The sequence below is a fragment of the Stegostoma tigrinum genome, chromosome 10, assembly GCF_030684315.1.
Source record: "Stegostoma tigrinum isolate sSteTig4 chromosome 10, sSteTig4.hap1, whole genome shotgun sequence".
NCBI lineage: Eukaryota > Metazoa > Chordata > Chondrichthyes > Orectolobiformes > Stegostomatidae > Stegostoma > Stegostoma tigrinum.
Genome location: NC_081363.1, coordinates 13,905,259 through 13,931,344, shown reverse-complemented (window position 1 = coordinate 13,931,344; position 26,086 = coordinate 13,905,259). Strand labels below are relative to the sequence as shown.

The 26,086-nt window shown below is 42.4% G+C and overlaps 1 protein-coding gene across 1 annotated transcript in view; it reads right to left on the bottom strand.

Annotated features, from left to right (window-relative positions):
* Positions 1 to 589: 589 nt before the first annotated feature.
* ism2a (isthmin 2a) overlaps positions 590 to 26,086 on the bottom strand; it is a 57,553-nt gene continuing 32,056 nt past the window's right edge. The window contains exons 4-6 of the mRNA XM_048538582.2: positions 15,132 to 15,272; positions 13,813 to 13,890; positions 590 to 10,818 (exon numbers count right to left, since the gene is read on the bottom strand). Of these exons, the coding sequence (XP_048394539.1) occupies positions 10,301 to 10,818; positions 13,813 to 13,890; positions 15,132 to 15,272 (737 nt within the window). The 3' untranslated portion in view covers positions 590 to 10,300. The remainder of the gene's footprint in view (positions 10,819 to 13,812; positions 13,891 to 15,131; positions 15,273 to 26,086) is intronic.

Sequence of the window (26,086 nt, the reverse complement as noted above, 5' to 3'; positions counted from 1 at the left end):
TATTGTATTTGAACTGCATCATTAGGAGATGCAATGTATAGTAGCTCATCAATGGTGTTACCACCACAGAATTTTATATTTTTCCTAAATGGATTACTTTCTGGCATCCAATATTACAGTCAATTTTTCAGCTCAGTTGTGGATTCAGAAACCTTGATGTGATAGCATTGCTTTTATTTTAAACAGTTACATCCAGACTTGGTGAACATGTACTTTGTGTTTTTGTAAATGCGTATATGGAGTTGAGAGTGTGTTGATGCCCTCTGCACTTCCTAGATCTTGTTTGGAGAGGGTAAATCCTCCACTTCTCTGCTACCAGTGTGTTACTCTTGCCTTTGCCACAGTAAACCAGAAGTCATTGTTCCCTTCTCTTACTGAAGCAAGGAATCCAAACAGAGCTGGAAAATGGCCAGGTTGCAGGTTTGTTCTGTGATTCTCAAGTGGTTAATGTTTCGTCCAGTGCACATTATAGCAAAACCAAACATGAGGGAGAAAACTAAGAAAGAAAAGTTCAAAAGAAATGACAACCTATTTTGCTTTTGATCTTTTTTTTATTGAAAGACAAAATGGATGAGACATTATGCTTCCCTTTCATGTAGAAGTCCCTTAGAAACAAGTTGTTTCACAGTAGTGCATCTTAAATTGTGTAAAATATTTCACTCTCATTTCTTTAGCATTAAACACAGACAATAAATACTGTACAAGAAACTCAATACAATAAGCTATTAAGTCCTTACATTATGCAAAGAATTCTTTAAACATTGACACTCTCTGCAGCATTTTGTTTGCAACTAATCCTCGAGAACAGTGGACATAACTTACAAATAATAACAGAGAATAAAATGGAAAATCCAAAGTAAAGTGCCTCAGTTCTGGAGCAATAAATTCTCAAGGAATACTCCAAGAAGTCTCAAAGAGCCAAAATTATTTAATTAATAAAACTAAAAACTGTGGATACTGGAAATCTGAAACAAATTATTGGCAAGCTCTGCGGATCTGGCAGCATCCCTGGGAAGAAAGCAGAGCTAATGTTTCAAGTCTGGGGACTCTTCTTCAAAACTGGGAAATACTGGTATTTATGTTGAAGGCCAAATGACTTCATTGCTTCTGCCCTCTTAATTAGTATTCTGCATTATTTGATGTGGCATATTTGGAGGTGAGCTCAGAAGTCTGAACATTTAGGGAAGAGGGGAAGTATCATAGCAGAGCCGGATCCTATCCTCCCCTAAGCCCATCACCTGCTCATTTTTCATTAGGTAGTCCGGGGGATCATAGATTGTGACCAAGTGACTGTGCCTAATTTGCTCGCTCTTGAGCCCTTGTGTCTTTTACTGCCACCCTGCCTGGGACCAGGGACGGGTGCTGACTTGAGATCGTAGCCAACATTTCTTGGCCTCATCTCCCAGTTTTGCACATGCCAGAAACGTCACAGTGTTAGTAGCTTACATAGCTATTGGGGGAATCTCCATTGAGCAGGGGAAGCTCAGATAAATCCACAGCAATTATATTCACCTATCAGATCCATCTGCAAGCCCTGGAATCAGCTTCCATCATCTTGGAGGCAAGGCATGACCTTGAGAGAAATCCCTCATAGCAGCAAGCTATTGGCAGTTGCAAATGGAGGGAAAACAACCATTTCCCTTCAGAGTCTAATCGCATCATAGTTTCCTCTTCCCCAATTAAATATCCTCCCATTTTGCCTAATCCTCTCCTTCTCCATAGCTATGTAGAATGTGAGGCAGTTATGGTCACTATCACCAAAATGCTCTCCCACCACAAGATCTGGTACCTGCCCCGGCTCGTTTCCGAGCACCAAGTCTAGAATGGCCTCTCCCCTCGTCGGCCTGTCAACGTACTGCGTTAGGAAACCCTCCTGAACACACCTTACAAAAACAGCTCCATTCAAATCTGCTCGAAGGAGGTTCCAATCAATATTGGGAAAGTTAAAGTCACCCATTACAACAGCCCTACTACGTCCGCACTTTTCCAAAATCTGCCGACCTATGCTTTCTTCAATTTCCCTGCTGCTATTGCGGGGCCTGTAGTAAACCCCTAACGAGGTGACTACTCTCTTGCTGTTCCTAATTTCCACCCATACTGACTCGGTAGGCAGATCTTCCTCGACAATGGAAGCTTCTGTAGCTGTGATACCCTCTCTGATTAGTAGTGCTACACCCTCTCCTCTTTTTCTCCCCCCTCCCTATTCTTTTTGAATGCTCTAAACCCTGGAACATCCAGCAACCATTCCTGCCCCTGAGTTAGCAAGCTTGGACTGGGAGCAATTCTTCCATAGTAAAGGCACTATAGACATGTGGAGACTGTTTAAGGAACAGTTGTTGTGAGTGATGAATAAATATGTCCCTCTGAGACAGGCAACAAGGGGTAAGATAAAGGAACCTTGGATGACGAGAGCGGTGGAGCTTCTCGTCAAAAGGAAGAAGGTAGCTTACGTAAGGTAGAGGAGGCTAGGGTCAAGCTCAGCTCTAGAGGATTACAGGCAGGCGAGGAAGGAGCTCAAAAATGGTCTGAGGAGAGTCAGGAGGGGGCATGAGAAAGGCTTGGCAGAATGGATTAGGGAGAACACAAAGGCATTTTACACATATGTGAGGAATAAGAGAAGAAAGAGTAGGGCCGATCAGGGATAGCATAGGGAACTTGTGCGTGGAGTCTGAGGAGGTAGGGGAAGCCCTAAATGAGTTTTTTGCTTCTGTCTTTACGAAAGAAAGAAACTTTGTAGTGAATGAAACCTTTGAAGAGTAGGTGTGCATGCTGGAATGGATAGAGATAGAGGAAGCTGATGTGCTGAAAATTTTGTCAAACATTAAGATTGACAAGTCGCCAGGCCCGGACCAGATTTGTCGTCAGCTGCTTTGGGAAACGAGAAATGCAATTGCTTCACCACTTGTGAAGATCTTTGCATCCTCGCTCTCCACTGGAGTCGTACCTGAGGACTGGATAGAGGCAAATGTAATTCCCCTCTTCAAGAAAGGAAATAGGGAAATCCCCGGCAATTACAGACCAGTAAGTCTCACGTCTGTCGTCTGCAAGGTGTTAGAAAGGATTCTGAGGGATAGGATTTATTACCATCTGGAAGAGCATAGCTTGATTAAGTGCAGTCAACACGGCTTTGTGAGGGGCAGGTCATGCCTCATGAACCTTATTGAGTTCTTTGAGGATGTGACTAGAAAAGTTGACGAGGGTCGAGCTGTGGATGTGTTGTATATAGACTTCAGCAAGGCATTCGATAAGGTTCCCCATGGTAGGCTCATTCAGAAGGTCAGGAGGAATGGGATACAGGGGAACTTAGCTGTCTGGATACAGAATTGGCTGGCCAACAGAAGACAAGCGAGTGGTAGTAGAAGGAAAATATTCTGCCTGGAAGTCAGTGGTGAGTGGTGTTCCACAGGGCTCTGTCCTTGGGTCTCTACTGTTTGTAATTTTTATTAATGACTTGGATGAGGGGATTGAAGGATGAGTCAGTAAGTTTGCAAATGACACGAAGGTTGGAGGTGTCGTTGACAGTATAGAGGGCTGTTGTAGGCTGCAGCGGGACATTGACAGGATGCAGAGATGGGCTGAGAGGTGGCAGATGGAGCTCAACCTGGATAAATGCGTGGTGATGCATTTTGGAAGGTCGAATTTGAAAGCTGAGTACAGGATTAAGGATAGGATTCTTGGCAGTGTGGAGGAACAGAGGGATCTTGGTGTGCAGATACATAGATCCCTTAAAATGGCCACCCAAGTGGACAGGGTTGTTAAGAAAGCATATGGTGTTTTGGCTTTCATTAACAGGGGGATTGAGTTTAAGAGTCGTGAGATCTTGTTGCAGCTCTATAAAACTTTGGTTAGACCGCACTTGGAATATTGCGTCCAGTTCTGATCGCCCTATTATAGGAAAGATGTGGATGCTTTGGAGAGGGTTCAGAGGAGGTTCACCAGGATGCTGCCTGGACTGGAGGGCTTATTTTATGAAGAGAGGTTGACTGAGCTCGGTCTCTTTTCATTGGAGAAAAGGAGGAGGAGAGGGGACCTAATTGAGGTATACAAGATAATGAGAGGCATAGATAGAGTTGATAGCCAGAGACTATTTCCCAGGGCAAAAAAGGCTAACACGAGGGGTCATAGTTTTAAGCTGGTTGGAGGAAAGTATAGAGGGGATGTCAGAGGCGGGTTCTTTACACAGAGAGCTGTGAGAGCATGGAATGCGTTGCCAGCAGCAGTTGTGGAAGCAAGGTCATTGGGGACATTTAAGAGACTGGTGGACATGCATATGGTCAGAGAAATTTGAGGGTGCATACATGAGGATCAATGGTCGGCACAACATCGTGGGCTGAAGGGCCTGTTCTGTGCTGTACTGTTCTATGTTCTAGATATTATAGCAACTGAATGTGGGAATGTATTAAGGACCACTGCAGAAGGGCTAGCAGAAGCATCAAAGAAGTGTTTGCCAATTCCATAATACATGCTGCCTGAGATCTGAGTGTGAAATATTCCCATAAAGACCAGCAGGGTTTAGAAAGATTTTGCACACTCTCTTTCCCTCCTCCCAGACATGAAGATTGCAATTATGAGTTGAAAAGTACAGAACTATTGGAGGTCAGAGGACAACCTTTAGAATAAAACAGTGGCATGCAAGACCACAATTCCGTGTTAAGTGGAAAAATGGAAGTTAAATTCTGTATGAAATGGAGCTGAACTTTTTATAAATAGAACCCCTTTAATTTCTTTGGCTCACTTAGGCTTAAAATAATTAAAAATCCACTAAATACATCTTTAACTAAAGGCCTAATTCTCTTCCTTGGTCCACATGCATAGCCCTAAGACTGAATGTCAAAAATTGAAAACAGAGGGTGATAGCAAATTCAAAACAGCTCTCAACGTATTCTGATTGCATTCCTTTAATGTGACTTTTCTAGGACAGAAGATCATATTCCACAACTTCAATGGAAATGATGTCTGATTTTGTTGTTGATTTAAAAATGAAGATTCAGTTCCCATTACCAAATCAAATCCACAAGCCTATAAATCAGAGTTTGGTGGTGGTGGTAAGGATGCAATGTCAGATTTATCCATAACATTATGGTAGTTTTGATAGTAATTAAAGTATTATCCTCAGGCGGTTGGACCTTGAGGTGGATTTGAGACTGGTGTGGAGATGAGTTCTGAATGCAGTGCTGGATGTAGCCAAATGAATAGTGACTTTTGCAAAGTGATTTGCACAAGATGAAAGAATGATCATTCATTCATAGAAAGATAACAGAGCCAACGCTATCACAATAACTGTTCCTTGGTTCCAAAGCTCAATTTACATAACTCATTGATACTTTAATATAATAGAAATGACTCACACGGGAGCATTGTACACAAGGGTGTGAGAATCTAATTGAGGGGGTCTCAGATAATTTACATTTTGAATAATGGATGTTTGGGAATGAGTCATAAACTGGAATCAAGTTGAGTAGTTCATATGATTTATATATAGAAAAATAGATACCTGGGACTGATTTGCAGAATGGAATATAATTGAATGATTCAGATTCACATTAGGCAGTTTAGATGATTTGGATACCTTTGTAGTGGGTTACAGACAGGTGAAATCAAGAGATTCAGATGGATTATATACAAAATAATGGATACGTGGGAATGAGTTACAGACCAGAATTTAATCAAAGTATTGAGATGGTTTACATGTACGATAATGGATGCAATTTTTTTAACAGCTGGAATCTAATCGAGGGGTTCAGATAATTTGCATGACAAATAGTGGATACTTGGTAACAAAGTGTAAGCTGGATGAACACAGCAGGCCAAGATGCATCTCAGGAGCACATGTTGCTTGGCCTGCTGTGTTCATCCAGCTTCACATTTTGTTATCTTGGATTCTCCAGCATCTGCAGTTCCCATTATCAGTAGATACTTGGTAGTTGGTTACAGACTGGGTTGAGTTCAAATATATTGAATAACTGATATCTGAGATTGACTTATGGTAAAATCTAATCAAGGATTTCAGTTGAATTATATTGTCAAATCATGGATACAAGTTGCAGCTCTATCGACCTTGTTTGATACATCTTTACGGAAGCATGCTGACTTAAGTAAAATCTTTGATATATTAACATTCTTAGAGATTTTTGGACCATGAATTTCCTGAGATAACAACAGAAAATTCTCAGCCACTGTGGCAATAAGGTAATTTTTTTTGACAAGTTGAAAGCTCCCTAATATCCTTCATCCTCAGCTGCTTGTATAAAAATGCTAAACAGGGCAGAAATTTCCAACCTACTAACCTCATCCCACCTCCTTGACCTGTCCGTCTTCCCTGGACTGACCTATCCCCTCCCTACCTTCCCACCTATACTCTCTCCACCTATCTTCTTTTCTCTCCATCTTCGGTCCGCCTCCCCCTCTCTCCCTATTTATTCCAGAACCCTCACCCCATCCCCCTCTCTGATGAAGGGTCTAGGCCCGAAACGTCAGCTTTTGTGCTCCTGATATGCTGCTTGGCCTGCTGTGTTCATCCAGCCTCACATTTCATTATCTTGGATTCTCCAGCATCTGCAGTTCCCATTATCTCAGAAATTTCCTACAGTTGGGTCCAGTTTCATTAAAGCAAAATTTAAAACCAACTCACTTACCCAGAGTAATGGAATAATGACATATTGTCTATGACAGGAGCAGAGTTCTCCTGCTCTTCCTTAAATGCAACAGTGGAATGTTTTTTGTGCCCTTGAAGGGGCAGGTGGATCCTTGGCTTGCTGCATCACATGGAAGGTGCACTTCTGACAATTCTGTACTCTCACTGCACTGAAGTATACCCTACTGTTCTCAACCTGAGCTGGAGTGAACAATCTCCTGACTGAGAGGGGTCAGGTGAAGCTGTTAAATTAAATTCTGGTTTGCATCTATTGTGGAACCACAATCTGTGATTCAGTCTCCCTTTGCATTTAGGTATTTTAAAAAAACACATGCTGAGCATCATAGAACATAACAGCACAGTACAGGCCCTTTGGCCCTTCTTGGTTCCGGAACTCGATCCCTCTATTAATAAAAGCTAAAACACTGTATGCCTTCTTAACAGCCCTGTCAACCTGGGTGGCAACTTTCAAGGATCTGTGCAGATGGACACCGAGATCTCTCTGCTCATCTACACGTGCATTGTCTCCAAAATGATGTATTTGTAATTGTTTCTTTGTAAGAAATGACTGACTGCACTGCCATGCACTTCAGGAAAGAATTTATTTTCCAGACTGAACCATTCTATCTGATCAGTCATACATCCTTGCAAAGGACTAATCTGCAGGTTATGCTGGGGGTCAGGTGACGTCAGGTATGCTGTAAAAAAAATTCTAATTAACGTTTCCCAGTTGAGAAGCCAGTCAGCACTTTCTTCTCTGAACTGTAGCCATCCAATTGGGATTTACAATAGTGACTTGCAAACAAATAGAGAAATATTTGAAACAAAAATATTTGTCATGCTACGGAACAAGACTGGGGGAGTGCAACCAATGGGACAGTTCCATGTGTGATACAACACAATTGCCATGGGCTACATGACCTCCTTCTGTCCTTCTTCATCTCACAATGCTTGATTGGAAAGACCTTTTACGATTCAGAGGATTTAGGGAGCTCAATGCTTAGTAACTAATAATACTGTGTCTTTTAAAGCATTTGAAACTGGAGGGTACAAAAATATTCCCTAATATTTCCAAGAGATGGGTTGAAAAGCGATAATTCCATTCTTTCACAAAGCCTTTTGATGTGCTGTGATAAAATTTTGAAGAGACGTTTGAAATTAGAGACGGTGCATGCTCAATTCATGGAACAGACTACCTTGAGAGACGGTGAAAGAAGCTTAGATTTCTTTCAGAATATAATTTATGAAACGGTTAGTGAATAATTTGCAATGTGATGTGGTGGTTGCGCTGAAAGAACAGATGAATATAGACTAATGATTTCCAAAGCTCTCCATCATTGGAGTTAGCCTCACTTTGTTTTAGGCTAATTTATGCAGACTGCCACTGTTAAAGTTTAAGAAATGAAAAGAACCTTAGGATATCCCACATGGTTAAGAGTCAATGGCAAACAAAGTATCTATTGTTATTTTATACTGCAACTATCTGGCTCATAGAGATAAAACAGTGTGGAGCTGGAGGAACAAAACAGGCCCGGCAGCATCAGAAGAACAGGAAAGTTGATGTTTCGGGTTGGGGCCCTTCTTCAGAAATGGGGGGGGGGAAGGGAGCTCTGAAATAAATAGGGAGGAGGGGTAGGGCTGGGTAAGGTAGGTGGGATGGTGATAGGTGAGGTAGGCAGTGGTCAGGATTGGTCAGTCAGGTGGGAGAGAAGATGAACAGGTTATGTCAGGTCAAGGAGTCGGGGATGAGGGGGAGGGTTAGTCATGGGATGAGGCCAGGGGTGGGGAGATTTTGAAATTGATAAAGCCCACATTGAGACCATTGGGTTGCAGGGTCCTAAGGTGGAATACGAAGTGCTGCTCATCCAGTTTCTGGGTGGTCTAATTGTGACACCGGAAGAAGCCCAGGATGGATATGTCGCCCAGGGAGTGGAAGGGGGAGCTGACATTGCCCATCTGGCTGGTAGGAAGTAGACAGGGTGACATTTGGTCTTTACTCATCTAGCAACTCCTATGCTCAGTGTCAAAGACAACAGAGAGGAACACAGATCCTGAAAGACGCATGCATTTCCGTGTCATACTTCTTAAACTTCTAACTTGTCGACCTATTCATATATCACCTGAGTTTTGACAGCAAAATATTCTATATGATCCATCCTTGGCTTGTATCTCATCTGCTTCCTTTTTGTATCCTTGTTTCACTTAAAATAAAATGTTTTGATCTTTTCTCCTTACAAGGCAGTCTGCATTTCTTTATATGGATTGAAAGTTGAGGAGACAATGACAATGCCCTCACTGCAGGACACTAGGTCAAGGCATAAAAGATATGAACTGCTCTCTTCCCAAAGCCTGGAATGTGGAAGCCTGTACATACAGGAAGGCAAAGGAGACTGATACTGGCGGGGGTTCTAAGCTATCAGTCCAAGGAAAAGACTGAATTCAAGCAGGAGACTGTGCGAATTCTCATTTAGCTGTCTGGTTTGTGACATCGAAAGCTGTGAACTCTTATTTAAAGAGGGTTGTTTTTCTTAAAGCAGACTTTAACTGAAAGGGAGTTCAAACAAATTCACTGTTTACTTTTGGGCCCTTTTGCAGCAGTATTGGATTACATGGTGAAGCAAGACTGAAGACAGCATATGTTAAAGTAATCTTCAAGTGCCTCCGTTAGCTCAAAGTGTAAACAGTGAGTTCTGATTTGAAACTATGCCTGACTGAATTATCACATACAGAATCAGTCAACCTATGCAAATAGAAACATCAACAGCAGAATCGCATTTTTGTACCGCTGACCACAATCTCAGAATTTCTGTGCTGTGTGAGTCTATAAATGTGTTTTGCAGCCAAAGAAATACTTTGAACTACTGGAATGCAAGAGATTTAACTGCCAATTTGCACTCAGGAAGCTCCCGTTGATATCATCAACCAGTGGTGGTAATTCAATTTTCTGTATATTACCAGCCACAATGACCCTTTGAACTTCCTACAAGTGGGAGCCATCCACGTTGGCTTCAGGTTTTGAGACAATCCTGCGCTGATCAATTAGCTTTCTTCACCGCACACAAATCACAGAAAGGCAGGGGTCAATCAGAGAGGCGAAGGTCACTGATGATGCGTTGGATTTTTGTTTGGAAGGTGATCCGGAACGCCCAGACTTTCCTTAGCCGTAGTGGGAAGTGGAAGCGGGAAAAGCCGGAATTCTCATACAGTGAGTAAGAACCAGGTAGAGACCAAGAGAACGACTGAGGGCAAGAGAGATATAGCAAGGAGGAGTAAAAAAAGAAAGTCTGAATTTGCTGGGCGTATTGAATAAGCCAGAGAATGGTGGAGGGCAGAACCAGTACGTTTCTCATTAACGCCCAGGGCCATAAAAGACAGCGACGACAGGATTTTAAAAATGCATTTCTTCTTCCTCCCGTGCACAATCATTTGATGGGTTGAAGCTAGTTTCTTCACGTGAACGAGTATGTGTAAGTTACTAATGTCAGAGCCATTCCAGTGAAGTTTCTAACCATCTCACTGCCGTTGGCGAATATGAGTCGGAGGTGGGCTCGCGGCGGCGATCGCCGTATTTTGGAAAAAAAATAAAAACGTCCTTTTTGTTTCCTCTGTCTCCATCCTCAACACTAATCCCGTCCCTCCGGAGACACACTGCTGCCCTTGTTGTTTTCAGTACTCTTTCGCTTCCTTCAGCTGGGCCGCGAAGTCGTCTTCCAGAGGGTTCTCGGAGCAGTTGAGGCCGTTGTTGGGCGGCCTCACGGCGTTGTACCGGCTCCAGTCCCCTTTGCACAGTATCCATGGCAACACGTCCACCTTGTAGTGAAGCTCGGGTGAGAACTCCGTGCTGATCAGGTTTGGCGCCCCCGCGCCCTTGCCCCTCGTGATCAGCCGCATCTGGTCGTCATAGCAACAGTGCTGCGCCGCCAATGTGGCGCTGTCCAGGGACAGCATGGAGCGGATGCAGAACTTGGAGCTGGGTTTGTAGATGTCGAGGCGCTCTTTGGGCCCGCTCGCGTCCCGCCACCTGAAAAACCTACCTTTGCCGTCTTCGCGGACGCTGACAACACTGTACACCGCTTCGGTCGGGTAGGTACAAGGGCAGCTCGGTAAGTCGGCCAGCGCCTTCATGAGGTACTTCTTCAGGAATTCGCTCTTGCAGTTCAGCCATTTGTCACAGCTGTCTACTTCTGGTTGGGGTTGGGAAACGGAGAGAGAAAAAACGTAAGGGCGCCGTAAAGAACAGGCTTGCATGGAGACAAACACAGAGAATGTCGGAACAACTCAACAGATCTGGAACAAAAACAGAAGTTGCTGGAAAAGCTTAGCAGGTCTGGCAGCATCTGTGGCGATAAGTTAACGTTTCGGGTCCGGTGCCCTTTCCTTAGATTTCAGTAAATGTGGCAGCAAGTGTCGGATTGGCTGGAGAGAGAAACAGAATTATTTATTTCGAGTCTGGCACTCGAGGTCTCAACATTGAATGTAAATTCAGAAACTTATCACTTAATGACTGTTCTCCATTTACTTACCTTTCCCCTTTTCCCCCATAGCAATGTAGTGTTTGTCAGAGAAAGGGTTTGTTTTGTTTACATTAGCAAATACGAATTCCACCTCCATCACACCTTAAATTACACCCTTTTTTCTTTTTTTCACTGTTAACAACTTTTGACTTTCTGCATTAAGCCTGCCTTCCTGCTCCTCCTCCTGTCTTTGTGGAACGTATCAGAAAAAAGAACTACTTTCCCAAATCTTTTGGTTCTGAAGAAGTTACACCACAGATTTGAAATGCTGACTGTGTTTTTCTCTCTCCACAGATACTGCCACACCTACTGAATTTCTCTAGCATTCTGTTTGTTTCACATTTTCAGTATCAAAGTGTTTTGTTATCTTTCACATGGAAACAAGTTTCCTTGTTGGTATTTGGCAATATTGTTAATGCTTTAAGCACTGCAGTAAAATTAAATAGGTTGTGCATCATCAAACATTGATGTCAGAACAAAGTACAAACAGGGGACATTTTAAAAAATGCCAAGCTAGCCTAGGGTGCTGTCATCCTCACCTTGTTGAGTACTAAAATTCATAAGTCATAAATAAATTTACTTAAAAGTAGTCATGAATACATCATGAATTCAGGAGAAATTCCTAACTCAGTGTTTAGAATATAGAATTCACTATCACGTGGAAAACAGAGACAAATATCAGATGCATTTTATGGAAGTATTTAAGGGTAAGTATGAGGGAGAATGGAATAGAAGAATGTGTTCATAAGGTTAGATGAAAATGGGTGAGCAGAGGCTCATGTGGAGCAAATATCACCAACAATCTGTCCTGGTACATCCACATCAATGTTATAGTCAAGAAAGCACACCAATACCTCTACTTCGTGAGAAGGCTGAGAAAACTTAGCTTTTTCACAGTGACTTCTACCAATTTCTACAGACATACAATAGAAAGCATCCTAAAGCGTATGGCAACTGCTCTGCTCAAGACTGCAAACAATTAGAGTTGTGAAATGCAGCCCATGAAAACCAAACTTCCATCCATTGTCTGTCTATACTTCCCACTGCCTTGGGAAAACAGCCAGCATAATTGCAGATTGCTCCCACCCTGGTTATACTCTTTTTCACCCTCTTTCCATCGGGCAAAAGATAGAAAAGTTTGACAACACGTAACAACAGATGGAAGAACAGCTCCTTTCCTGCTGTTATCAGACGTACTAACAGACCTCTTCTATTAGAGTTGATCTTTCTCTGCACCTTCTCTGTAGCTCTAACACTCTATTCTGTATTCTGTTCTTTTACCCTGAAGTACTTGCATGTTTTGTCTGCATAGTGCACAAAACAATACTTTTCACTGTATCTCAGTACATGTGACAACAATAAATCAAAGCATGCATGCATACACTGACCAGTTGACCAGATGGTCTGCTTCTGTGAGGTACAAGTTCGTAACCAAGGTTTGCAAAGGCACGTGGTGTTCAGCTGTTTCAAATCTCTTTTCCCTTGACTACAAGGATTATCATATGGGTTTTATAATCAAATAATTCAATTTTCCAGAGTTGTACATGATGCCTTTTCTGATGAAAGGCCACTGGACATGAAATGTTAATTCTGATTTCTCTCCACAGATGCTATCAGAGCTGCTGAGCTTTGTCTAGCTATTTCTGTTTTTGTTTTCAGTATCACACCACTTATTCATTAAACCAGGAATGGAAATGATGCAAAGTCTAATAGCCATTCTGTCTGAGGCATCAAGAGATTGACTTCCCACTTCACCAACAAACTTGTGGCTGTGGTCAACTTTTGTATGTTAGACAGATCAGCTAAGATCGCATTGAATAGTAAAATAAATTTGAGGGACTGAATGGTTTGTCTGCTCTTCTGATTCTTTGCACATTTCCAGACAAGTCAGCTGACATGTTCTCATGTTAAAGGGTGAAGGAATTGAATTAGTTTCAGTTAGTTAAGGGTTAATTTTTCAGTCATAAATGTAAATGAGAACCACAGATACACATAGGCAGTTGAAAAGTATACGAGAAAGAACCAGCCTTGGGAAAAGTACAGACGTCTGTAAAAATGTTGCAAACAACTGAACAGAGAAGTGTAGGCATTGTAACTTGAATGTTGTAATGTTTTCTATTAATATTAGATTAATCTGTAATTGAGAGAGAGCTTTACATTTCACAGTGATAAGGCTAGCTGTCCACTTATATGTATGGAATAAACAATCAATCAATCAAACAATCAAAACTGATTTCTTGAGTTCTTTTATCAATTTTGAATTCTTGGCTGTTGATGAAACTTGGCATGTTAGATAGATCAGCTGAAATGTCATTGCATAGTGGAACAAACTTGAGGGGCTGTAGGTATGACGCTGCAAAAGCAAAGCTAAGCAGGTGAGGCAGCATCAGAGGAGCAGGAAAGTTAATGTTTCAGGCCAAAAACCATTTGTCAGGACTCCTAAAGGGTTTTGGCCTGAAATGTTGACTTTCCTGACAGATGATGTCAGACCCACTGTGCTTTTTCAGCCTCACGCCTACAGACTCTGGCTTCCAGCGTCTGCAGCCCTTATTGTCTCAAACTTGAGGGGCTGAATGGCCTCTCTCCTATACCGATGGTTTCCATGTCCAAGTTAAGTCAACTGACATGTTCTCACATTAATGAATGTTGGTGTAGTGTACTCACCTGAGTCAAACAACTCTGTTCTATTTTCTTTCTCCCCCAGAGATTTTTTAGTTGCTGCATTCAGATCATCTTCCATCCCTTTAGGAAAATAATACAGCCAGGGTCAAATAGTGTGGCCCACAAATGAACACGTTAGTGGAAGCAAGTGGAGTGAATTCAGATTTTAATACAAAATACCCTGAAAATTATTTTTGTTGCATTTTATTTTGTTCCACGGAAGAACAACTATGGATAGACAACAAATGCTGGCTAGCGATCAATGCGTACATCCCATGAGAGAACAAAATAAGCCCCATCCAAATTCTAAGCAATTTTAGTTCAGCATCCTGCAATCTGCAACATCATGTGTATTCCTAATCTCTCCATTCTGGAGTTAAATGTCTACACTTAGATTGGTAGTAGTCTATGTCAAAGTTGCTGAACTTCCACAGTTTATCGACAATTTAGTTAGGAGTCACTGAATTTGTGATGCTGTGGCTATTCGCACAGCAGGACTGTCCGCATCAGTTGCATAATTGAGAACGATTTCCTTACACTTGTGATTAGCTGCAATGCATGTGGGAAGATCAGTTGGGGAGGAGTACAACGTAAGGGTTGAGTTGAAAATCCCCCATGGCAAAATGGGAATCTGAAAAAAAATCTGCTCTAAATCGTGGGCTGACATGAGATAATATGAGTACAGAGAAAACAATGTTGTTGCAAAATCCCAACTGACTCACATTATCCTTCAAAGGAAACTTAACCAGGTCTGGTCAACATTATAAGTGCTGTCGATTTCTCAGGGGATGGATTTTGTTCTTTTGGGTTTGGAGGTAGAGGCAGTATGTAAAATCAACAGACAGCTTACCTACCCATTGTTCTTATTCCAAGTGGAATCTTACCAGTAGCAGGAATGGCATGAGGGTGGTGGTGCCATCCATTGTGGTTCTTAATCAGACATTTAATACCCATTTTAAAGCCTCCTACACAGTTACCAGCCTGGTAGGTTACATTAGTTGGGGTCAAGACAGGAGTCCCTTCTTGTTAGGGGCCCAGATGAATGGAGGGACTAAACTGCACCCCCACCCCCCCATAGTCTCTCAGTTCTTGGCTCCACCTTTGCACATGTGTTTGGCACTCATTGGGACCCTCAAACACCACCAACTCTCCTGAATGCTTCTTCATGCCACTTATGTGGTGCCATCAGTGGTCCCCACCTACAGTAGTATCACTGAAAAGATGGTGGTCTCTAATTGGCTGGAAGTTCCAGTTCCATCAGATGGGACTTCCTGTTTTTTTAGGTGCTGATTGAGTGCAAGTTTCCACCTCTTAGCACTTACCTGGGCACCTTTTCAGATCACAGGTCCGTGACTCTGTTGCAGTGCAGGCATAGCCACAGGACTTGGTGCGTTTCTGGTTCCCAGTGCCGCATGTCACAGTGCAGGGGGACCAAGCACTCCAGTCTTCATTATCCTCATATTCTGCCAAGCAAGAGGAACATTCATCAGATGGACCACAAATGCTTAGTTTCTGCATTCCCACAGGAACTTCATGAGGATCTAAATGAGGTTGTATATAATAGCTTGAAACATCAGGCTAAAAGATTACTTATTGGGGCAACATTGCATGTTAAATTCCTGCTGGAGACTCTTTAGTGTAAAGAAAACTGAATTAACAAATTGAACCATGCCACAAAATTTAATGTTGTTAAAATGAAATAAACTTTATTGTATATAAAGAGATTTATGTTGTACATAAATAAAGTGAACCAGATGGGTTTTTTCAACAATGGATTCATGGTTATCATTAGACACTTAATTTCAGATTCTTTACTGAATTCAAATTCAACTATCTGCCATGAAACTTTTTTATTGATAAACCTTTAACAAAGGATTTCTTTAAAATTAAAGAACAAGAAACAAATAATATTCACATGAGTGTAAAACAACAAAGACTTGATTTTTTAAAAGCTGAAAGGAATCTTTATTGAATAAAGGTCTGTGATAAATGATATAGCATCACATGTAAGTAGGAAGAACATATACCAAAGAGTAGCACCCAAAGCAGGAGGGACCTGAGTAAACTAAAAAATAATTCCAGTGGTACAACAAACCCTCAAGTATTGCTTTTAAAATATAATTTCTTCCACTGGGAGATGATTTCTTAATTTGCACATGGTTTTTAAGGTAAAATTTTAATTTAAATGTTGATTTTTTTTTGGATAGATATCCTATTACTAACTACACTTAGATATTCCTAGATGTTTTTGATATTCTTGATTATCTTAAATAACATCAAAAATGATCAAATAGCATCATGTGACTAACTTGATTGAAGTTTTTGAAGAAGTAACGAAGAGGATTCAGGAGGGCAGAAAGATTGATATGGACTTCAGTAAGGCGTTGCACAAGGTTCCTCATGGTAGACTCGTTAGCAAGGTTACATCACACAATAGAAGGAGAACTAGCTACTTGGTTACAGAACTGGCTCAAAGGTAGAAGACAGAGGGTTGCTTTTCAAACTGGGGGTCTGTCACCAGCGGTGTATTGGTTCAGCCACTGTTGGAATTCTGGTCTCCCTGCTATGGGAAGAATGTTGTGAGACTTGAAAGGATTCAGGGAAGATTTACAAGGATGTTGCCAGGTTTGGAGAATATGAGCTTTTGGGAGATGCTGAATAGACTGGGACTATTTTGCCTGGAGTGTCGGAAGCTGACGGGTAACCCTATAGATGTTTGTAAAATCATGAGGGGCACAGATAGGGTAAATAGACAAGGTGTTTACCCCGGGCGGGGGAGTCCAAAACTAGATGGCATAGGTTTAAGGTGAGATGGTAAAAATTTAAAAGGGATCTAAGGGGCAACTTTTTCACACAGAGGCAAGTGCATGTATGGAATGAGCTGCCAAGGGAAGTGGTGATGCTGGTACAATTACAACATTTAAAAGGCATCTGGATGGGTATATGAATAGAAAGCATTTCGAGGGATTTAGGCCAAATGCTGGCAAATGGGACTAGATTTGTTTAGGATGTCTGGTCGGCATGGACGAGTTGGACTGAAGGATCAGTTTCCATTCCGTACATTTCTGTGATTCTAACTGGATTCTATTGGATTTGGCATTGCACCTTTTGATAGTTTTGGCTTAGTGGTACACTTATTCACTTTAAGTGTATTGCTTAATTTCCATCTCCATACTCCCATCTCCCACCTCCAGAGATTCCAGCTATTTGCAGTTCCTCACATTCTGTCATGTTTTGCCCATAATCTTTGCACCTTCACTCTGATCCTCTTGCTGAGATTGACAGTCAATGCGTTTGGCTTGTGGCAAGCGCCTGTGACATGATAAACCATTTATTGTCATGGTAACCATCGATAACCATTTCAAAGGCTGGCTCATTTAGTTTTTCTTGAGAGAGCTGTGTCTCAAACCAATCCTTTTTTTTTGTCCTGGCAGCTTCAGTGTGTCGACTCATTTGACCAGCAAGTTTAAGAAGCCTTCCCCGGTTAAATAGTCAGAAATGCTGATACGTCCCACCAAAATCTGTGTAGATTTTCAACTGATGCCAGAGGCTACAGCAGCTGAATCATGCGTGATGTCAATGCAGAAACTCAATATCTAGGGTGAAATGGTACCAGCGTTGGACCAGTACAGAGGGACAAGCAAGTCTTCATTGTGAGTCACCAATTGCAAAATTCCGAAGTTACCCAACAAGCTGATCCAGAATGAAACTTCAGTTCTGCTAGACCAGCAAACTGAAGGAACACAAACACACACACATAAGTGCACACTTTTTTACATGTACATGTACACATACCTACGCATGTATCATATCTTCATATCTCACATGAAGCATTTCAATGTTGTCAAAACTTCCTGACTAACTTCCAATTAACCTATTGGAGAGGTATTGGCTATTTCCCACTCCTCTGTTTAAAAAAATACCTCAGATAGGATCTATTAGGATCTTTGCTATTTCCTAGGGACATGAGCTGTCAAGGTCAATGAGACATATCTGTTTACCCATGTTTCTCTCTGTTAGATATAGGGTGCATGTCAGGCTAATGCTTGTCAAAAGTCTGACACAACACATTGCTTTGTTAGAGATTGAAAACAGGTCTCAAAATGCTTCTGGCTTCCATTTCAAGTTTTCAAAGCGGTTGATGTGGTGTATATGGATTTCAGTAAAGCGTTTGATAAGGTTCCCCATGGTAGGCTATTTGCAGAAAATACGGAGACATGGGATTGAGGGTGATTTAGCAGTTTGGATCGGAAATTGGCTAGCTGTAAGAAGACACAGTGTGGTGGTTGATGGGAAATGTTCATCCTGGAGTTCAGTTACTTGTGTTGTACTGCAAGGATCTGTTTTGGGGCCACTGCTGTTTGTCATTTTTATAAATGGGGGCGTAGAAGGACGGGATAGTGAATTTGCAGATGACACTAAAGTTGGAGGAGTAGTAGATAGTACGGAAGGATGTTGCAGGTTACAGAGGGACATAGATAAGCTGTAGAGGTGGGCTGAGAGGTGGCAAATGGAGTTTAATGCGGAAAAGTGTGAGGTGATTCACTTTGGAAGGAGTAACAGGAATAAAGTGGGCTGCTTTGTTCTGGATGGTGTCAGATTTCTTGAGTGTTGTTCGAGCTACTTTTATATGATCCTAACATCAATTACAGTAGGAAAGTTAATGAAATTGACTCGATTACAGAGGGAAAACTTTAGCTGTTTCTTTAATGAACTAACTCTAATTGCTTTTCCAGTGAATACTTTGTTAAAATCCTACTTATGTCTGGGAACTCTAACTTAAACTGTTTACATCATCTTGGCATTTATTGTTTAATTTCTTAAGAGCCTCCATCTCATTTTGAAGCTCTAAGTTTTATGCCCTGGAATTTCCTAATTCTATCAAAGTTGTCGCCTTCTGTTTGTCCATTATATTTATGAGAGTGGTTCTAGGAATGTGACACCTTATTTATGAAGATAGATTTTCTTCGGAGAAAAGGCTAAGAGGTGATTTGATAGAATTTTCAAATCATGTGGGGTCTGGTCAAAGTAGATAGGGAGAAATTGTTCCTGCTTATTAGAGAGTCAAGAATCTGAAATAACGATTCAAATTGTTTTGTAACAGAACCAAATGAGATGAGAAAGAAAAACTTTCACGGAGTATTGGAGGTCTAGAAAACACTGCTTGGAAGTGCGATGGAAGCAGGTTCAATTGAGGCATTTACTAACACCTTCCACCCAACCTTAAGTTCACCTGGACCATCTCTGATACCTCTCTCTCCTTCCTGGACCTCTCTTTTCCATCTCCAGCAACCACTGGCAAATTGAAGTAACAAGGTGTAGAGCTGGATGAACACAGCAGGCCAAGCAGCATCAGAGGAGCAGGAAAGCACATGTTTTGGGTCTAGACTCTTCATTTTTTCTGAAGAAGGATCTAGACACTAAACGTCAGCTTTCCTGCTCCTCTGATGCCGCTTGGCCTGCTGTGTTCATCCAGATCTACACCTGGTTATCTCAGATTCTCCGGCATCTGCAGTTCCTACTACACCTGGAATCTGATATCTGTTTCAAGCCTACCGCCTCCCACAGCTAGCTAGAATACACCTCCTCTCACCCACCTTCCTGCAAGAATGCCATCCTCTATTCCCAATTCCTTCATCTCCGTCACATCTGCTCCCAACATGAGGCATTCCACTCCTGGACATCCCAGATGTCCTCGGTTTTCATGGACCGCAATTTCCGTTCCACAGTGATTGAAAACGTCCTCGAAAACATCTCTCTTGTTTTCTGCAACTCATCCCTCACATCCCCTCCCCGCAATAACAACAAAGAAAGAATCCCCTTCATCCTCACATACCACCACACTAACCTCTGGATTCAACGCATCATCCTCTGCCACTTGTGCCACCTGCAATTGGACCCCACTGCCAAGGACATTTTTTTGTCCCCCACCCTTATCTGCCTTCTGGAGGGACCGCTGTGTCTGTGACTCCCTCATTTGCTCCACACTCCCCGCTAGCCCCACCACCCCTGCACGTTTCCCTGCAACAGCAGGAAGTGCTACATCTGCCCATACACCTCCCCATCCCAGGCCCCAAGAAAACCTTCCCCATTAAACAGATGTTCACCTGCACATCTGCTAATGTGGTATATTGTATCCGCTGTTCCCAATGTGGCCTCCTCTTCACTGGGGAAACCAAGCGGAGGCTTGGGGACTGCTTTGTGCAACACTTAGGCTCAGTTCATGACAAATGACTGCACCTCCCAGCCGCGAACCACTTCAACTCCCTCTCCCAATCCTTGGACGACATGTCCATCCTGGGCCTCCCCCAGTGCGACAACTATGCCACCCAAAGGCTGCAGGAACAGCACTTCATATTTCACTTAGGAACCCTGCAGCCCAATGGTTTCAATGTGGATTTCACAAGCTTCAAAATCTCCCCACCCCCGACCACATTCCAAAACCAGCCCAGCTCAGCCCCACCTCCCTAACCTGTCTGTCCTTTCTCCCAACTCACTGACCAACCCCCATCCCGGCCTCCTTGACCGGTTCATCTTACCTCAATTGACCTATCCCATCCCAACTCCATCCCTGCCTCCTTGACCTGTCTGTCTTCTCTTCACCTTTCTGCTCCTTTATCCACCTTTCAACATCCCCTGCCCGCCTCTCTGTATTTATTTCAGAGTCCCCTTCCCCTCCCCCGTTTCTGAAGAAGGGTCCAGACCCGAAACAACAGCTTTTCTGCTCCTCTGACGCTGCCTGACCTGCTGTGTTCATCCAGCTCTACACCTTTTTATCTCAGATTCTCGAGCATCGACAGCTCCTACTATCTCTTGTAGTTTATCCTGCTTCCTTTTCTTCTGTTTCAGGTCATCATTCATCTTTGTAAGCTAAGTGGAGATATCCACTAAAGACTTCATCTCATGGATGGTATTCTTGAATTTGAAATTTTGCTGAGCTAATGTTTCAGTCATTTCTGCTTGAACTTTAATCTCAACTGTCTGCTGGGGAGAGAAAAATTATGGGACTTTAGTTCCACTAATTCAGAAGTAATTGAAGGGTTCTGGTCTTTTGTATTCAGTCATGCAAATATTCTTATTTAAAATGTTATTCATGGAATATGGGCTCCGCCAGTTGGGCCAGCATTTATTGCCCATTTGCAATTACCCTCAAGAAGCTGCCGTTTGTTGAAGAGTCTACTGCAGTATCTGCACGTTTCTGAGTTTTGCTTCTATGATTGTCGCAGAATCGCAGAACCATAGACGTCTACAGTTCAAAAAAAGGCCTTTTGACCCATTGAGTCTGTGCTGGTCAAAAACAAACATGTAACAATTTTGTTTTGATGGAACACAACATTTACATACTAATATTGAGATGACTTATATTCTGGAAATTCCTTGATATGACACCTGTTATGAAACAAAAGAGATCTGCCCAGGAGATCATCGCCCTAACCGCACCTCCTTTAAGCAGATTGTGACTAGTATTAGGTCATGGCATGCTGACATACATATAATTGCTAATCAGGCAGTGTCTATGATGTAGAACTCCACTTGATATTACATTTAAACTCCAGAACTATTGACCCTGTACACGGAATTGTGAACTATTGTGCACTGGAAGTTTATATTCATGAATTTAATCATAGTTTGATGGGTACATGGTTTTAGAATTCAGGAGTAGTATATTTGCGCTTCCTGTGTCAATCTTAGCCAGTAACAAAGAGTGACTAGTTTTCTGAGGAATAATAATCTGAATTCTTGTAAACGGCGTGAAGACGCTAATGTGCACAAAATGTACGACAAATCCAACCCAGCCAGTTACTGTCCCATCAAACTGTTCTTGATCATCAGTAAAGTTCCAGAAGATATCATCAACAGTGCTAAAGACAAAGGAATAACCTGCTGCCTGATGCTTAGTTTGGATTCTGCCAGGGCCAGACAGCTCCTGATTACAGCTTACTTCAGACATGGACAAAACAGATTCCAATTCCAGAGGTGAGATAAGAGTGACAGTCATTGAAATCAGTGCAGAATTTGACTTAGTGCAGCATCAAAGAGCACTAGCAAAGGAGAGGTCAATGGTAATCAGAAGAAATAATCTCTGCAGTTTGGAGTCAGCCTAGCATGAAGAAGAATGGTTGTGGTTTTTCAATGTCAGTCATCTCAGCTCCAAGACATCATTGCCATTACCAGATTATTACCTGGGTCACTGGGCTAAAATTCTAGTGATAATATCAATGGGAATCACCTACCCATGACAAATAGTAAGTAACATTCATGCCACAGGTGTCAGGCTATGACCATCCCCAACAAGAGAGAAGGTAGCCATTGCCACTGCATCTCCCACTATCAACATCCTGGAGGTAACCAGAAACCAGACTGAATAGTATAGGCCGTATAGGTAGGTACTGCAGCTACAATAGCAGGTCAGAGGCTAGAAATTCTGCAGCGAGTAACTCACCTCCTGACTCCCAAAGCCTGTCCACCATCTACAAGAACTAAGTCAGGAGTGTGATAGAATATTCCTCACTTGCCTGCATGAGTGCAGCTCCAATAACACTCAAGAAGCTTGACACCATCTGAGACAATGCAGCCTGCTAGATTGGCACCACACCCACAAACATTCATTCTACTAGCAATGTTTAGTAGCAGCATTACGTATCATCTATAAGATGCAGTGCAGAAATTCTCTCAAATAGCACCTTCTATGAAAAATTCCATCTAGAAGGACAAGGGCAGCAGATACATGGGAACACCACCACCTGTATGTTCCCCTCCAAGCCACTCACATTCTGATATGGAAATGTATATCAAATTATATCACTGTTCCTTTGGTGTCACTGGATCAAATTCCTGGGCTCCTCCTCTAATGCCATTTAGTGTGTACCTATATCAAATAGACTCCTGCAGTTCAAGAAAGCAGGTCATCACTGCCCTCTATTAAAAACAGAAGGGCAATAAATGCTGACCCAACCAACGATGCCCACATCCCATGAATGAATAAAAGGTAGAGTGAGACTAGATCGCACAACCCTCTGATTTAGAGCCGAGAGTGCCATCCACGAAGATGACACCATTAAGGACCACAGCACCATCTTGGCATCAGAAAATTCAGTATGCATGCTGTGGTATAACACAACAGCCTTTATAAAACATAGTTTACTCTCAGAGGAGTTGTCGTTGCAGATTTCGCCTGGAAGAAATGCATTTGATAAACGTCTTGTACAGTCAATACTTTGTCAACTAGTTTTGTGTTGTAAAAATGTGTCACCAAGATTGTGCTTGTGTAATGTTTCTGGTATTTCTCCACATCTGGCTAACTCACAAGGCCAGGAAGCGAATGATTAACAAGCTTTAATAAACAAGCTCTGTGGGGCAGGACAACTACTGATTTCGGTAATTGCTGAATGCTCTATAAACACTCACAGCTGGGTTTTACTGACAGCTTCTCAATCACCAGTTTGAAGAATTTGTTGAAATGTTCACTGCAAGTCTTTTGAAGTGAGCACCAATTAAGCTGCAGGCCTATAGCAGCTGTGAGAGAGGCATGTATTTATTTGGGGTCTGCTAAGAGACAGTGTTACGGCTCCCCAGTGATAGTCATCTGGGAGAATGTTGTTTTGGAATGACCTCACCCCTGTTTCTCCTAGAGAGGCCATTCCTGTCTGTGGCCCCCTAAGTATACCCCTCCCATGTGTGTGTGTCTCTCTGTCTTGCACTCGCGCGCGCTCTCTCTCTCTCTCTCTCTCTCTCTCTCTCATCTTCAACTCCTAGATCCCCTTCCCTCTCTCAGACCCGAGGTTCCCAACTCTCTGCAACACCCTATCTCTGTCTCTCCCTCCCTGCTATCATATTAATGGTTTTGGATTAGACTGTGGTGGGGTTGCCCTACAGTTCTCCATACGCTGATGTAATTTAGGTCATTGGATTGTCAGAAGATGTACCCAATAGAACATCACAATAACTGTGGCAGGACTTAGCACTGACCTGGATGAGGCCAGGACCTCCTGAGGAACCAGTGACACACTCTGGGATGCTTGAAATATGGCTCCTGAGTGTGAACTATTTAAAATCCAGGTTCTTGCACCAGAGAACAGGCAGCTTATGGAATATATCACTGGTTGGTGTGCTGGAAGTTGACTCTACAACTTCAAGGGAATCCCTTCCTAACTGGGACAGATCCGAGGCTAGTGTGCTGCAAACAGCCTTTGTAGTAATAAAGGTCATTTCATTAATCTGTAAATAGTTGCAATAAACTCCCTATTGTTTACTCAATGAGATTCTTCTAGTTAGATCAGAAAGGTGTCTATCCACATTCATGCAAGAACACTTTGAAATCAAATATACCACACACAACACTTTGTATCAACGGTAGGTGGATTAATATAGGTTATTGTGCACATTGTGCATCTGGAGAGAATGGTAGTAGACAGTAGAAAGCATTAATTCATGTTGTTCTGGTTGTCATGGTGTTGCAGTACTGGATGATGCCGGTCTGTTTGCCTGCTCTCTTTACATTTTCACTGTGAAGGAGAGAATATCACATAAGCCAAATTGCAACACCTTCAGGAATGTTTAGTATGGGATAGGTACTTACTCTGCTGGATTAGAGCTTAATTATGATTAAATGCTTAAATATGCAGAGAAGAGAGAGAACCATATGTGTGATAAGATGGAATCCTGACAGTTTCAGGTAGAAGCCATTTGGCCCATGAAATCTGCACCGACCGTCTATACAGCATCCCGACCCTACAAGCCCGCATCTACCATGACTAATTCACCTGCACATCTTTTGACTGTGGGAGCAAACTGGAACAGAAAACCATGCAAACATGAGGAACATGTGCAAACTCCACAAAGAGGGTTGCCCCAGGGTTAGAATTGTACCTGCGTTCCTGGCACTGTGAGGCAGCAGTGCGAACCTCTGTGCTGCCGTGCCACCCATGAGACAGTTCGTAACAAGGTACGCTTCAGAGCTTTTCAAAAGGAAGAATGGCCTCTTTGAGAGGCTCAGAGAGATTTTCCCTGACAACTAAGATGTATCAGTTCAAAGAAATCTTGCATTTATACAGTGCCTTTGCCAGGATACCTTGAAGCACTTTGCAGCCAGTGAAGTTGTGCTGGTGTTGTTACTCATGTCATGGAGGAAATGCAGCAGTCAATTTGTGCAGAATAAGCTCCCACAAACAGCAAGATAGTCAGTTCTGTTATAAAATTAACTGGGGGATAAATAATGACCAGGCGAGTAGGCTTGACTCATTGACCGTTAACAAGGAACAGGACAGCACAGGAACAGGTCTTTCAACTACAAGCCTGCACTGACACAACACTTTTCTATAATAAAAAGTTTTTGGTCCTTATCTCTCTATTCCCTGTCTGTTCACGCATCTGTCAAGATTCTGCTTAAATGTTGCCATTGTACCTGCTTCTACTACCTCGTTTGGTAGCATATTCCAGGCACTTTCCACTGTTTGTGTAAAAAAAACTGCCCTTCTCATCTATTTTAAACTTTCCTCCATTTTACCAAAAACCTATATCCCTTATTAATTGACATTCCTAAACTGAGAAAAAGACTCCCGACTATCTATGCCATTTATAATTTTGCAAACTTTATCAGGTCACCCCCTCAGCCTCCACGTTCAAGTCAAAACAAATCAAGTTTGTTCATTCTCTCCTTGTAGCTAATATCCACCAAACCAGGCAAAAACATCCCAGTACCTTTTATGTACCCTCTCCAAGGCCTTCACATCTTTCTAGTAGTATGGTGACCGGAACTGTATGCAATTGTTCTTGGAAATGATGTCCTGGTATCCTTTATGCACATTTGGCAGAGCGTTCAGACCATCAGTTTCACATCTGATCCAAAAGCTGGCACCACTGCTCTACTGCACTAAACTATCAGCCTCAATTTGGGAGCACAAGTATTTGGAGTATTACTTATTTGGCACACCTGACCTAGTTTTTCCAATTCAAATACATTACCAACTAGCGAGTTTTGAGAAGATTTGTAGCTCAGTTGAGGTTCTGGATGTGAGTTTGCTCGCTGAGCTGGAAGGTTAGTTTTCAGACGTTTCGTCACCATTCTAGGTAACATCATCAGTGAGCCTCCGACGAAGCGCTGGTGTTATGTCCCGCTTTCTATTTATCTGGTTAGGTTTCCTTGGGTTGGTGATGTCATTTCCTGTTCTTTTTCTCAGGGGATGGTAGATTGACTTGGAGCCAATGTGTTTGTTGATGGAGTTCCGGTTGGAATGCCATGCTGCTAGGAATTCTCGTGCATGTCTCTGTTTGGCTT